The following is a 16,041-nucleotide window of genomic DNA, read 5'->3' as shown; positions in this document are numbered from 1 at the left end:
GGGCGAAAACAAACAAGTACGCGAGAATGATCTTCGCTTCAATACTACTGGATCCGTCCACTGTCATTTCGTAATGGGGGGAGGGGACAGGAAGCATTTCCATTATATAATGTGTACGTGGGAGCTAAAATTATATTTGAAGAAATTATTTTTAAGTTATATATTACGAGGATTGAATTATGTCTCGTTATGGTCATTTAACTCTGTATTTTGTGTATTTCACAATCAGTTATTAGGTGGTGATAATGGTTTCGTCCGAAAATGCCTTTTTTTTTTTTTGCCATATACCAAATTCCCGAAAGAGGGCGCAATACATTTTTGGGGGACTCAAGGTATTTCAATTAAATCGGATAAATGTATTCAAACATTTTTAAAAACACATCAAATGTGTACTATGTAAAAATTCAATGAATACAGAAAAATATTTATATAAAACATAAGGCTAAATAAATGTGTAATTTCTTAGTCATTTAAAAATAATTACACACCAAAAGGCATCTTTTATTATTATTCTGTGTGAAATTATAATTTTGTCAATGATTAATCAGGTTCAAGTCAGGACTTTGACTAGGGCATTCCAAAACTTTAATTTAGCTTCTTTTGAGCCATTCAGAGATGGAGTTACTCCTATGCTTTGGATCATTGTCTTGCTGCATAATCCAGTCGCTTGAGCTTCAAATCACGGACTGATGACCGGATGTTCTCCTTTAGGATTTTCAGGTAGAGAGAAGAAATCATGTTTCCCTCAATTATTGCAAGTTGCCCTGAAGCAGCAAAGCATCCCCACACCAACACACTACCATCCCCATACTAGACGGTCCGTAGGTATGATGTTCTTGTTGTGGAATTCTGTGTTTGATTTCCATCAGATGTAACCAGACCTCTGTCTTCCAAACAGTTCCATTTTAGACTCATTGGTCCACTGAACATTCTACCAAAATGTTTGAGGATCCATCAAGGTGTGTCAGTTAAAGTTCTTGTGGGTTAGCAGTGGCTTTCACCTCACCTCACCTCCTCACCTCACCTCACCACACTTCCATGGATGGCATTTTTGGCCTGTGTCTTTCTGATAGTGGAGTCATGAACATTGACATTAATTGATGTGAGAGATGCCTGCAGTTCCTTGGATATTGTCTTTGGCTTTTTCGTGAATACCTTTTTCCTCATCATTCCTGGAATTTCTTTCAACCTTGGCAGTGTGCTACTAGGTCAGACCTTTCAGCAAATTAAAGCTAGCTGCTGAAAAGGTTGTATTAAGGTGTTGATTTGATTGAACAGGCAGTGATCAGGCTGGCAGTAATCAGGCCTGGGTGTGTCTAGACCAGCTGAACCCCATTATGAATGCAGTTTCATAGATTTGGGCATTTAGTAACTAAGTGGTGCAAATACTCTTTCACACAGACCCAGTTGGTATTGGATAATGTTTTTGCTTCAATAAATAACATTATTATTTAAAAACAGTATTTTGTGTTTACTCAGATTGCCTTTGTTTTATGTTAGATTTTTTTTTTAAACAATTTAGTATGAGATATACACAAAACAGAAGATATCAGCATGGGGCAAATACTTTTTCACAGCACTGCATAGTTATATAAGAACACACATAACATGGGGAACTTTTATCTTTAACATTAAGATTTTTAAATGTTTCAATCAGGGGTTTTCAAACTGAGGTCCAGGGACCCCATGGGGGCTGAAAGGGGGTTCTTGGGGGTCTGCGTAAATTAAAAAAAAAAAAATAAGTAAATAAATATCAAGTTAAAAAAACATTTACCAAATTTGACATGATCAGTGCTGCTAGTCATATTCATTCTGCTTTCTAAAGACTAATCATGAGATTAAAGGATAGTTCACCCAAAAATGAAAATTTGCCATTCCAGATGCATATGATTTTCTTTCTCCTACAGAACACAAATGAAGATTTTAAGGAGAATATCTCAGATCTGTGTGTCCATACAATGCAAGAGAATGATGGCCAATACTTTTAAGCTCCAGAAAGCACATAAAGGCATCATAAAAGTAATCAGTAATCCATATGACTCCAGTGGTTTAATCCATGTCTTCTGAAGCAATCTAAGTGGTTTTGGGTGAGAACAGACACAATTATAACTGCTTTTTCACTGTACATTTTGCCATTGCAGTTAGAGATATGCATTCGCATGGAACACCCGCAGGACCAGCGGGACCCGATTTGATTCCTTACGGCACTGGATTAAATGTTCAAATTGAAGGTTGGTGCAAACAGTACTTCCATGAGTTGTGGGTGGGAGTGGGCAGTCAGATAATAGCCTTAAAAATGCAATGTGGATATCTTTTATTATTTTATTAGTTAAAGAATGCAACAAACTATAATTATTATATTATTGTACAAATAATTTATTTTTGAAACAAAAAATTTATAAAAATCCGACATAAAAATGTGCCCACAGCCCGGGCATCAGATTATCCAATAGAGTATGCTATGCAGGTAGTTAACTGGCCTATTATACAAATGGCAGAGCAAAGCATGGACACGCTGCGTCAATCGAGGATGTTATTCTGGGACAATGGTCATATATATATATATATATATATATATACATATACATATATATATATATATATATACAGAATCAAATTTAGCCCCCATTATTTCCCCCCACTAACCCCACCATAACAACATTCCTGAGAAAATATTTGAAAAATATTTGAAAAAGTACAAAAATATAAAAATCAACAAACAAAGAGAAAACAAAGAATTCCACAAAGAACAGAATCCACAATAACTACCATAGTTTTGTCTTTCTCCAAATGGTCCTCACTGAGAGCCTTCCAGAAAAACAAAACCTGTCCCATTTCTTAGCCGTGGCATTTCTAGCCTCCTTGCTAGCATGTCCGACTCCCTTGCCTGGGATCGCTGGTTAGAATCCTGCTTGGGGTGGATCGAGTATGACCATGAGCCTGTTGGGAGTGAGGTTTAGGTGGGTGAGTGTAATGGTAGCCAGCTGGAACGTGACAGCTGTGCAGTGTGTAAACCTCACTCTCCTGGCCTTAACAGATGCACTAGCGACCAAGGCTAGAGCCATGGCTTTTCTAGACTCCAGAGATTACCAGTTTGAATCTCGCTCGGGGCGGGATGAGTAGGACCGGTGAAATACACTTGTTGTCTGTTTTATATGGCTTTTGTCCTACAAATGAGGACAAATGAGGGGTTGTGGGAATGGGAGCGGTTTGAAAGAGAAAAAAACAACACACCGGGCAGGGAGCAGGTGAACATGGAATAAAATTCAGCCGGAGAGTTCGGGTGCGGGATAGAAACTTGGGGGAGCGGGATGCAAAAAATAGTCCCCCACAGACCTCTAATTGCAGTCTATAGGCAGAATCATGATTTCAAGCTTGATTACACTTCCTAGTGCTTGACACATGCACAGAGCCATAGATGGTGCTAGGAAGTGTAATTAAGCTTGAAATCATTATCGCAAAGGAGACCGCAGATTTCAAGATTTATAGTGAAAATGAAGTTATATTTTGGCCTGTTTTCACCCAAAAATGTTTAGATTGCTTCAAAGACATGCATTTAATAAATTTAAATATTCCTGGAGTGTGAGAAGTGAAGTTTTTAAAAGTACAATTAGTCCATGTAATCTCCTAACTAATACAGCATTATAAAAACTGGATGGAGAGTATGTTATTCAAAAGTAGGCCTACTTCAAGAATACCATGATACTACTTTGAAACATTTTCATAAACCACAATATTGCCATTGCGCATGTCAAAAAAAACAACAGCTGGTAATACCCTGGTACTTTTTATTAGTGTAAGATTAAAAAAAAAAAAAAAAGTCAGGAGTGAATTTCTTTGGGGAAATTAATACAGAAATAAGAATAAAAAAGCCTTAAATTTGTATATATGATCATTTGTAATTCTGAGAACGTCTTTTGCATATTTTACAGTGTATAAACCTGGGCTGCGTTCAGCGCCGACAAAACGTTGCACAACGTTTTTTAAACAGAAACGATGATGCGTTGAACGCACTGTTCTGATGACGCAAGAGTTGCAACTATGGCACCTGAGAAGGCCATTCTTTGCGAAGAATTTTCGGAGCCTGATGAAGTCGGTATAAATGTGTTTAATACTGCAAAATATGCCCGATGTTACAGTTACTGCACTTGCCGCCCAGAACACGAGAGAACTTCCCAATCGAGTGAAGGGATTTGTGGAAACTGTGGTTCCTAATTATTGTGATACAACATTTGCCTCGCATTTTAGGATGAAAAGACAAACATTTCAGGTGAATGATAATCCACTTCTTACCTCCGAGAGAAGTTGTTATGATCTGTATGACCTTGTTTTGTTATTGCTTATCATTATTGCTGATCACTGTTGTTTTGCTATATTATTGTAATATTTACCATAATACAATCAGAGGAGTATAGAAAAGTTTATGAAATGGTCACTTCACAATTCAATAGCAAAATATATAGAGATGTGTAGCGTTTAATCAGTGTTTAGCAAACCTTCCTAAGGAAAGGACCACAAGACATTGCAATTACAAAATATTTTGACAGACTTAAAGTTCCAGATCTATACCTGTGATTTTATTATTTCAGTTATTTTGCCTGTAATGTAAGTAAACATGTGCAAACAAAATACTTGCTCTTAATGAATTTATTTTGATGTTAATTACATTTACTTACAAATTCCACTGTATAAAGCAACATGTGCATCAGTGTGTATACAACAGTCATAGCAAGATTAGTCTCATCTTATTTACAGCATCATAGGGATGTAGAAACTTCTAATATAAATGCTGCATATACTTTTCTACAGGCTCTCTGTGAGAAAGTTGGTTCTTTCCTTGTAAACAGAACCTTGGTCATCCCCAAAAAATTGCTGTACTCTATTTGGTTGTTGGCAAACCAAGAGAGCTTCAGGGGTGTTGCAGACCGGATTGATATGTCAAAAGGAACCCTTCATTATATTTTTTCGGCTATTTGCACGGTCCTTTGTACACCGAGTAACCAATACATTCAATGGCCCAGAGAGGATGAGTTTGCAAACCTGGCAAATGGCTTTCAGGACAAAACTGGCTTTCCTGGAGTCATTGGAGCAATCGATGGCACACACATTCCCATCCTAGCACCCACATTCCATAGAAACAGTTACATAAACAGGAAAGGACATGCAAGTATTCAACTCCAAGCAGTGTGTACATCACAGATGAGGTTCCTGGATGTGTACACTGGTTGGCCAGGGTCTGTGCACGATGCTAGAGTGTTTCGAAACTGCCCATTAAATAGCCATCTCCAGGATGTGATAAGAAGTGACTACCACCTGCTTGGAGACTCTGTATACCCACTCAGCACATCTCTCATTACACCATACAGAGATAATGGGAACTTGTCCCAAAGACAGAAAAAATTTAACAGTCCACAGCTCCACCAGAGTTGTGATAGAAAGGGCATTTGGCCTTCTAAAGGGGAAATGGAGACGACTAAAATACTTGCCCATGGGAGACCTTAAAAAAGTCCCAGTGGTTATCACAGCTGCGTGTGTTTTACACAATTTCCTCTTGAGGGAGGAAGGCCACCAAATGGAGGATTGTGAAGAAGTGGATGGCAACAATGATTGTGAAGCAGGATACCCTGAAAAGACTTCAGGTCAAAGAAAAAGGGATGAACTTGCTTTATTTTTGGTGGAAGATGATTAAAGTTTGTTTAACTCATTCTTATTGTGTACACCTAAGTTTTCAGAAGTTTTTGTTTCATAACAGAATGGAAGTAAAATAATGAATAAAAAGCCACAAATGTGAGGTGATCAATATTGCATTTATATCTCTCAGCATATATATACACTGTACATCATGTAATTAAACAAACAAAATAGAACCTAACCATCAGCAGAATGTAGCAAAAGGAGAAAACCCAAATTGCTATTTCTTCGTCAAAGCAGAAACAAAATCTTTTAGGATGTTGTTACGTTCACTTGCCACTTCCACTGCTTGTTTTTGCAGGCTTATGACTTCTGACATCTGCCTCCTTTGCTCACTGACATACTGTTCAAACCACTCAGGTGCTTCAGACTTGCGCTTTCTCCTTTTGCTACAATCTGCTGATGCCTTAGGTTGTGAATTTGATGATTGTGAAGAAGCCTCTATGTGGAAAAAAAAAAAAAAAAAGTTTAAACTTGGTGGCCTTAAAATGGTAATGATGAAGGCAGCAAACATCACTTGCCTCTAACAAATACATTTTTTGGTTCTCACATGGACACATCTCCTCTAAATTTGAGTCATGTACCAACAAAGCTTCTTTAAACATCCAGTTAACCCAGATTCTAATTACCTGAGCCACACAATAGACATCCTTTAAATAAAGCTGTTAGCAACCCTGCCAAGTTATGGAGTAAAAATAGATGCCAACATTGGAGCTACTATGTATCCAACATGGATGCTAATGTGAGACCATCACAGAGTGATTTAATTAAAACCTACAATTAACATCCAATAATATTTACATAATAATATTTTTAGTAAATCATGAGTAACATTTTCTTTGAATCTGGTGTGCTAATTCAGGTTGATGTGGCACAAAAAAAAATTAACATGGAAAAGATAATCACCAGCAAAAGATGACATGACCAGGACCGGCTCCACACTGGGATCATCAGCCAGGAGGTCCTCCATTGATGAGGAAAAAGACCCAGCTGCTGGCACCACTCCCAGTCTTCTTCTTACTGTCCACTATTGTTTTGTATCTATTAAGAGAAACCCAGAAATAGCAAATGTCTTCAAGTGGCCATACTCCCAAAATAATGCAAATGCCAGTATCAAAACAAACCTGTGTTTTAACTGTCTGAACTTATTGTCACATGCCTCTGCTCCAAAGTCATATCCTTTTGCCTGCATTTGTGTAGCTACCTTTTTCCACACTTCTACTTTCTTTAACACAGGAGACTGAAAATCTTCAGCCATTTGCTTTGCCAGAGAAATTAAAAGCAATGTTGCATTGTGCGTCCATGGCTTTGAATCTAAAGCACACATTTAAATAGATAAGTAACAGACAATATATCATTAGAAAAGTTGTGCAAGGAATGAACTTAAATGTACCTTTTGGCATGTGTTGGGGGTCTGACACTGATGCCCACTCTGGAGCACAGGCAGGTGATGGTCCAGCAACAGACAAATTGTGGTGTAGTATCTGGAGGCAAATGCAGTGGTGCAGGAGCCAACTTCTGTGGTGCAGCAGGAATGTGTAGGCCCAGTGGAAGTTGACTAGACCCATTTGATGCACTAGCCTGTCCCAAAGGGATTGCTGAAACTGAGATGGAAGCACACATCTTACCTAATTCAGACTAAAACATCTATTTAGCCTCACATAATGACTTGATTTGTAGTTCATACTGTTTTAATACCCTGTATTTTCTTTCTCATTTTTAGGAAAAGCACTTAATTACCATTGTTTATTTCTATACCAAATGTCATACACTTGCGATGAAGCTAAAAATATAGCCTAAACAACTACATCATGTTGATATCCTATATTTTACAATAAAACTTACGACAAACATGTCTTCTAATATCCTCAGTTGATGCATAAACCGAGCTGCATCGAACACATTTGTAAAATACTTTATTTGAACCCATTGTGTGAGTTCACTTTAATTCCGCGTGCTTTATATACATGTTGCTGCTGATTGGACTGCAGTTCTGACACACCCACCAAACAAGAGAAAACGCATCTCAAACCCCGGTGCACGCCGTTTCCAGGAAACATGACGTTGCGCACCGTTTTGAACTTGAACAAGTTATCCAATGAAATAATAGATCTCTACATCATATTTGTTTACCTTTGACGTCACGTCCTGTTTGGCGCCGCGAGGAGGAAACGCTTAAGCGAGCTTGCCTTGAAGAAGGAAACAGAGAGAGGGTGGAAGAAGACATGGCTGAACTGTCACTGTATCTGACAAACGTCAACGTGTCTCTTGGGCAAACTATGGACACAGAGAAGGTATAGTACTTTTAATAAAAAATACAAACTGGGTTGCCATCTCAAAACACTCGTGGTTTGGACCGTAGACGACAGTAGAGATGATTCTACTTCCTTGTTCGTTTCATCTCGGTCTACCGAGGAAACTAATTCGTTTGTTGATAATGTATTGTATAATGTGTGTAATAAGTGTGACTAATGTGCCCTTTACTTTTATTAAAATCATGCAATTTATATTATGCCTATCTACATTAGATGTACATATATGTACTAATAAAATGGACATTCATTATTATACAAATGACACAAGGGAGTAAAGTTATATAGTGGCATAGCAACAGTGTTTATTGATCTTGGCTAAATGTGTTATTGTTACTGTTGGTTTAGAACTCTTCTGTCGTGAAAGAGTTTGAAAGTGTGGAACTCGGAGATCTGGGGAAAAAGCAGCCGAAGATTCCTCGCAGAACAATCTACTTCGCGAGTGGTGAAACCATGGAAGAGTTCAGTACAGATGATGAGGAGGAGGAAGAACCAGAGAAAAAGAACACTCTAAGTACAGTAGATCCGGTGGGTAGCATTAAATCAGTTAATTTGCATATAATTTGAGTTGTTTTATCTGAACATGTTCAGCTTAGTGAGTATGCATCTCTGATTTTAGGCTAAGTTGACCTGGGGTCCATACTTCTGGTTCCAAATGTGGAGAGTGGGTACGTCTACCATCTCAGGTAAGGAAACTCTCTCTAGTCAATGATAATTAGTACAATGCAATCGCACATTAATTATTCCAGAAAAAAAGTTTTCATAGACATGGCTGTGCAAATACATTTCTGTATGTTTGTTTGTTTCGAATATTCCAGTTTGTGACTATCTTGGTGAGAGAATGGCCTCATTGCTTGGAATCACAACGCCAAAATATCAGTATGCAATTGATGAGTACTACAGGATGAAGAAGGAGGTATGTGCACTAGTGTATTATTATTTTGCGTGCATTTACTAACGGACTCAAATGAGGTATTATTCAGCGCCATCTACACTTTTAGTATCTACTAAGATGAAAACCTGTGATCATATATATCAACCGGATAATTTTTCAACCTAAATAAGAGAATAATAATAATTAAAACATATATTAGTTTTATTCAGAAGTTTACATCCACTTAGGTTGAAGTCATTAAAACAATTTTTAACCACTCCACAGATTTCATATTTGCAAACTATAGTTTTGGCAAGTCGTTTAGGACATCAACTTTGTGCATGATATGAGTAATCTTTCCAACAATTGTTTACAGACAGATAGTTTCACTTTGAATTGACTATATCACAATTCCAGTGGGTCAGAAGATTACATACACTAAGTTAACTGTGCCTTTAAGCAGCTTGGAAAATTCCAGAAAATAATGTCAAGCCTCATCTTCTGATAGGCTAATTGGAGGTGTACCTGTGGATGTATTTTTAGGCCTACCTTCAAACTCGGTGCCTCTTTGCACTTGAAATAAGCCAATACCTCAGAACAAAAATTGTGGACCTCCACAAGTCTGGTTCATCCTTGTGAGAAATTCCGAACACCTGAATGTACCACGTTCATCTGTTCAAAGGATAGTACACAAGTATAAACACCATGGGACCATGCAGCCATCATACCGCTCAGGAAGGAGATGCATTCTGTCTACTAGAGATTAACTAATTTGGTGCAAAAAGTGCAAATCAATCCCAGACCAACAGCAAAGGTCCTTGTAAAGATGCTGGAGGAAACGGATAGACAAGTATCTATATCCACAGTAAAACGAGTCCTATATTGATATAACCTGAGAGGCTGCTCGCAAGAAAGAAGCCACTGCTCAAAAACCGCCATTAAAAAAAGCCAGACTACCATTTGCAAGTGCACATGGGGACAAATAATGTACTTTTTGGAGAAATGTCCTCTGGTCTGATGAAACAAAAATGTAACTGTTTGGCCATAATGACCATCGTTATGTTTGGAGTGGAAAAGGTGAGGCTTGCAAGTCGAAGAATATCATCCCAACCATAAAGCTTGGGGGTGGCAGCATCATGTTGTGGGGGTGCTTTGCTACAGGAGAGACTGGAGCACTTCACAAAATAGATGGCATCACGAGGAAGGAAAATTATGTGGATATATTGAACCAACATCAAAACATCAGTCAGGAAGTTGAAGCTCAGTCGCAAATGGGTCTTCCAAATGGACAATGACCTCAAGCATACCTCCAAAGTTGTGGCAAAATGGCTTAAGGACAACAAAGTCTAGGTATTTGAGTGGCCATCACAAAGCCCTGACCTCTGAAATTTTATGGGCATAACTGAAAAATGTGTGGGCCTACAAACCTGACTCAGTTACACCAGTTTTGTATGTAGGAATGGGCCAAAATTCCAGCAACTTATTGTGAGAAGCTTGTGAAAAACTACCAAAAATGTTTGACCCAAGTTAAACAATTTAAAGTCAATGCTACCAAATACTAACAATGTGTATGTAAACCTCTGACAAGCCAGGGGTATACATAGTACACAATACTACAGATATATTTTACAATAATGCCAAGACATTGTATTCATTAAATAGTGCAATGGTTTTCAATGCTTTGGAGTTGTTGGAGGTACAAAGAGTATTTCAATAATATTTCAAGTCTTTACAAAAAAGTGCAAATAGGGGCTTTATAGACATAAATTTACACTTATGTATTAAAATCTTGGCAAGAAAAACTAGTTAAAATAGAGGTACGTACGTACAACCAAACAAACTTTTAATCTTCAGCATTACTGAAGGAGCAAAGTGGATCTATTTCAGGGAGCATGTTTCTTAAATAAAGATTTACGGGGTAAAAACGGTGTAACAGTTTAAAGGACACATCCTTAACCTCATTGGTAATTAAATATGTATGAGGTAAAGACCGTACGACCTGCGTCAGACATGCTTGTGTCGTGTCTCGGGTGTGTTGCGTCATAAAAATAAAATGTTTAGGTCACTGTGTCAAGTTAAATATAGTTTAATACTCAATCTTTAAACACATATTAAGATCCCTTAAAGATCGCATTTGCGCTCCAAGTGTTTTAAACACAAGAAATTGTTTTCTTCACTGTATAAACTGTGTGTTGCTCACACAGCTGTAATTTCAATTACTGCCCTCTGCAGTAAACAGGTGGTACTACAAGCTTGAATTTCTAGGTTAAGCATTGCGATTTAAAGTGCGTTAATTTTTTTAACGCGTTAATGTTTGTCAAATTAATCTCACGTTATTAACGCGTTAAATCGACAGCCCTAATAAATATATATATATATATATATATATATATATATATTATTAGCAAATAAAATGTAAAGTATGTATACATCAATTATTTGTATCTTCCTTTCTTTTATTCTGGGTCAAATGGAAAAAAATGGCTGTTATAATAGTTACAGTCAGTTATTATAGAGCGTCACCATTGAGAATTACCAAAAAATAAACAAATAAAACCGTTTCAGAATCATTACTGTAATGATTGTTTTGGGAAAATTTTGCTTAAAGGGATAGTTTACCCAAAAAGCTAAATTATTTCATCATTTACTCACCCTTATGCCATCCCATATGTGTATGATTTTCATTTCTCTACAGGACACAACATTTTTTAATTTTATTTAGAAGAATATCTCAGCTCTGTAGCTCCGTACAATGCAAGTGAAGGTGTGCCAAAATTTTGAAGCTCCAAAAAGCACAAAAAGGCATCACAAATGTAATCCATTTGATTCCAATATTTTAATCCATATTTTCAGAAGTGATATGCTAGGTGTGGGTGAGAAACAGATCAATATTTAAATCCTTTTTTTTCTTTACATCCTTCTCCCTGCCCAGTAGAGGGCGGTATGCATGCAGAATTTGAATAACCAAAACACAAGAAGAAGAATATAAATGTGATCTGCTTCTCACCCATACCTGTCATATCGCTTCTGAAGACATTGATTTGACCACTGGAGTCTTATGGATTACTTATGCTGACTTAAAAGTATGTGATTTTTGGAGCTTCAAAATTTTAACACCGATTCACTTGCATTGTATGGACCAAAAGACCAAAGATATTATTCTTCTAAAAATCTTAATTTGAGTTCAGCAGATGAATGTCTGTGATTGCAAAAGGATGAGTAAATGATGAGAAAACTTTAGTTTTTGGGTGAACTATTCCTTTAATTGTCACAATGCTAACGACAGGAACATTTGTTTTCTTGATACAAAATATAATTCCTTGGTTGTTGTTTTTTTTCCCCCCCTTTTAATTTTGGGGACCTGGACATTTGTTCATGAGATTCACCCAAAACGTACACTCCATGAGGCCAAAATTCACCTGTGAATGTGTGATTCACAGGAGGAAGAGGAAGAAGAAGAGAACCGGCTCTCTGAGGAGGCAGAGCGGCATTTTGACAAGCAGCAAAATCAGGAGGGCCAGCAGCCAAAGATTGAGCAGCCAGAGGCAACTGCTTCCTTTGTGAACGTGACCTTTGAACTTGAACAGGAATCCCATACAACACCTGATGCTAATAAAGTGCCTGCCCCCATTCCCTCCTAAATTGCTGTTCAATCAAAATTGATTGAAATTCAAAATTGGATGATTTAACCCTATTTACTGTAAACATAAGTACAAGGTTTGCTTGATTAAATTTTTTGGGAAGTTTATCATATATGATGCTAAATTTGAACATGAAGGTACATGTTGTGTATGCATAGCTGACAATAGTTCTGCTTTTGAATTCAAAACTATTTTAATAATTTATAAACCTTTCAGTACATAAGTAGAAAGTACCAGTAGCTTATTAAAAAAAAAATCCCCACTAAAACAATTTTTTTTTTCTCATTATAAAAACCTACTAAACACTATAACAACTGCATGGATCTCCAATCTCTAAGGTGTTGTCAACTAGTAGACGAGTTATAAAATTAGTAATTTACTAAGTTACTGATTACATTGAGTATTTGAAAGGTCAATGGTCAGATGAGAAAATGCACTTTTCAATCAAATGTCCTTTTGTATTGTGAACACTATTTTTGGTGTGTATGTGAATATGTTGTCTACCTATGTAAAACATTTGAGTTAAAGTTTGTCTACTCGCACACGAATGGAAATGCATTTCATTTTGCGTATGTTTATTTGTGTACAATGTTTTTTGTTTCTATGTTTTTTTTGTAAGTGAAAAAATGCAAACTTTTCTATATAAATGTATGTGAAATAATACAGCTTGTCTTGTAATATATGATTACTTAAAAACTTCAAAATATAACTTAACTTTTATGTTTATTCCTCTGGATGTTTTTTTTTCAAGAGTAGTATAATTACTACTTTATTACAGAACCTCTCTGTTCTTTTAAGTCCAGAAGCCATTGAGATCAATGAGAATGAAGTCACTGTATCGCACTGACCGCTGTTAACCAGGTCTTGTAGGGATCCTTGCAGGTTTGACCATATTAGAGATTTCATCCTGTACACACACGTGAATTATGATACAGTTTGATCACCATATTATGATTAGTTAATGATAAATGTCACTGAATTTTCCATTTTGTGTGTGATACAGAATATCTATTACTATTAAAAAGAAGAGGTCTTGTACCTGGAATGAAACTTTCTCCTGCCCATGTATTTTCATCTGTTCCTGAATGGCCTAAGATCACAGATAAACTGATTTGATTGCTCTTAGTTTCACTATGTGAATATACAAATTAATCTTGCTATTATTTTCAAGATAATTATTTTGTCCACATTTACTGACATCATCTTTCCCTTTTAAAAGAATATTCCAGATTCAGTATTGTCACTCCTTTTTTAAATTACAGTGAGGCACTTAAAATGGAAATTAATGGGGCCAATTTTTGGAGGGTTTGAAGTACAGGTAGACCGATATATCGTTATTACATATCGGTGCCGATAGTTGCTTTTTGAAACTATCCCTAAGTATATACAAGCCCAAAACACACCTGGAACTCTTATTTTGAAATTATGAAAAAACAAGTCCCGCGTTATGCACCATATCTTCATTATTTCAGGTTGCTTGGGGGATTTTGGTTGAACAATAAACTGCAACTGGGATATTATTAATTTAATACTCTTTGTCTGTGCCCATCATAGCAAGGAAAGAATAAGATTTTTTAATTTTATGTTAATCAATTTGAAAAACTATCAGCCTTTCCCACCTTTGTGTTTTGTGTCTTTTTGTTTAAGTTTTCATTAAAATATTTTATTTGTACAGCGCCTTTCACAACACACATCGTTTCAAAGCAGCTTTACAGAAGATCAGGCATTAACAGATGATAAACTAATGTCCATTATGTTATTATATTAATATTATGTCTATTATGTTATGTTGATATTATTTTGACTGTTCAGCCGGTTCCCACTGCCTTGCCCATTTTAAACCCTGGTACTTTGGTGCCGAAACCTGGGAAGGAGGAGGGATACGTTGTCGTATAGCCCCTGCCATTGCCGTCCGCCCAAAGGAGCAGCCGCTGCTGTCCACCAGGGAACAGAGAAGTCACTGCTGGCCACCTGGACGCGAGGGGAAGAGGGCCTCGCTACCAGCTTCCTGGAGTGGTGGAGCCGCTGTCAGGGGCGGAAGGGCTCGCTACTGGCCGCCAGAACACAGAGGGGCATTACATTCTCCAGGGGTCGGAGGACTCGCTCGGGTGGAGGAGTGGTCGAGGACCAGGCGATGGTGTGATGGGGAACCTGCAAACAATTTTTCTTTCTCTCTCTCTCTCTCTCCCCAAATGGGCTAATTAGCCGAGGAGAGGGATAAGGCCGAGCCGGATGAGGCAGTTCGGGAGAGAGAGATAGCCACACGCAGCTGTGTTTTGTGTATTAATTAACATATTATTTAGCTGTTTAGCCAGTTCCTGCCTCCTCCTTGCCCATTTTAAACCCTGTTACACAGATATTTTATATTTAACTGGACTAAAAATAGTTTTTTACCCCCTTTAAATGAATAGTTTACCCAAAAATGAAAATTCTCTCATCATTTACTCGCCCTTATGCCATCCCAGATGTGTATGACTTTCTTTCTTCTGCAAAACACAATGAAGATTTTTAGAAGAATATTTCAGCTCTGCAAGTGAATGGTGGCCAAAAGGTTGAAGCTACTAAAGGCAGCATAAACTCCATTTAATCCATGTCTTCTTAAGTGATCCAATTGGTTTTGGGTGAGAACAGCACAAAATGTAACTCCTTTTTCAATATAAATCTTGACAGCATTCAAGATCAGCAGTGATCAAGTGAAATCGAGCTTAAAAATCATGATTGTGCCAAGAAACTGCAATGGCAGTGTACAGTGAAAAAGGAGTTATATTTTGGTCTGTTCTCAACCGAAATCGATTAGGTCACTTCAGGAAACATGTATTAAACCACTGGAGTATCGTGGGTTACTTTAATGCTTTTTGTAGCTTCAAAATGTTGGTCACCATTCACCATTTTTTAAACACATTTTACAAGGGGGAGTTTCTTAAACCTTTTTTACAATTGGAATTGATCAGTATTTTTTGCAATTCCACTTAGTGCTGCCAAGGGCTCAGAAATAACACACTGCACATTACACTATCAAGCTCTACTTTTAAGATATTAATTATTCCTTCTGTATCCATTGAAATAGAACACTGTTACAGACTCTCTGAGATAACCTTGTCCTGCTACATCATAGGGGCTCAAACCAATCCTGGTCTGGTGCAACCACACTGCCAGAGATAAAATAGATTAACCAATGATCTACTTCTATATATAAAAAAAGACTTTAATACATAATTAGCTAATTAAAAGGAGAATGCAGTGACAGCACTATACATATAATTTATTACTACCTTCTCATGACATAGTTGAAGAACTGCATGATATCTGCCCATATGGATCATTATGAAGCAGTTTGGCGTAGAACCTGGTAGTGGAAAAAGCCTGAAGGGGCGTAATGATTGAGAAAGAAAGATCTAACTGAGTCATAAACGCCAAGGCTTACCACATACAAATGATATGCTTATAATACATTTGTCAGCCCATCTGCTCATGGTTTCAAGTCAAACGGATTGTTCCCTAAATAAATGTACAATATAACAGA

General features: G+C 37.2%; 1 protein-coding gene across 1 annotated transcript; it reads left to right on the top strand.

The window, feature by feature from the left end:
• The first annotated feature begins 7,851 nt into the window (after positions 1-7,851).
• On the top strand, positions 7,852-13,557 carry LOC127662600 (protein FAM177A1-like). Its single transcript, XM_052153867.1, has 5 exons — positions 7,852-7,985; positions 8,352-8,531; positions 8,623-8,689; positions 8,822-8,919; positions 12,318-13,557. The coding sequence occupies exons 1-5, from the start codon at positions 7,917-7,919 to the stop codon at positions 12,516-12,518; spliced, it is 615 nt and encodes a 204-aa protein (XP_052009827.1). The 5' UTR covers positions 7,852-7,916; the 3' UTR covers positions 12,519-13,557.
• Positions 13,558-16,041: the final 2,484 nt, after the last annotated feature.

The sequence above is a fragment of the Xyrauchen texanus genome, chromosome 22 (genome assembly GCF_025860055.1).
Source record: "Xyrauchen texanus isolate HMW12.3.18 chromosome 22, RBS_HiC_50CHRs, whole genome shotgun sequence".
NCBI lineage: Eukaryota > Metazoa > Chordata > Actinopteri > Cypriniformes > Catostomidae > Xyrauchen > Xyrauchen texanus.
This window is presented reverse-complemented; position numbering and strand designations above follow the sequence as displayed.

Coding starts and splice junctions, on each gene's coding strand:
- LOC127662600 (XM_052153867.1), top strand. CDS start 7,917: ATGGCTGAACTGTCACTGTATCTGACAAACGTCAACGTGTCTCTTGGG. Junction 7,986..8,351: donor AAACTATGGACACAGAGAAG/GTATAGTACTTT, acceptor CTGTTGGTTTAG/AACTCTTCTGTCGTGAAAGA. Junction 8,920..12,317: donor ACTACAGGATGAAGAAGGAG/GTATGTGCACTA, acceptor TGTGATTCACAG/GAGGAAGAGGAAGAAGAAGA.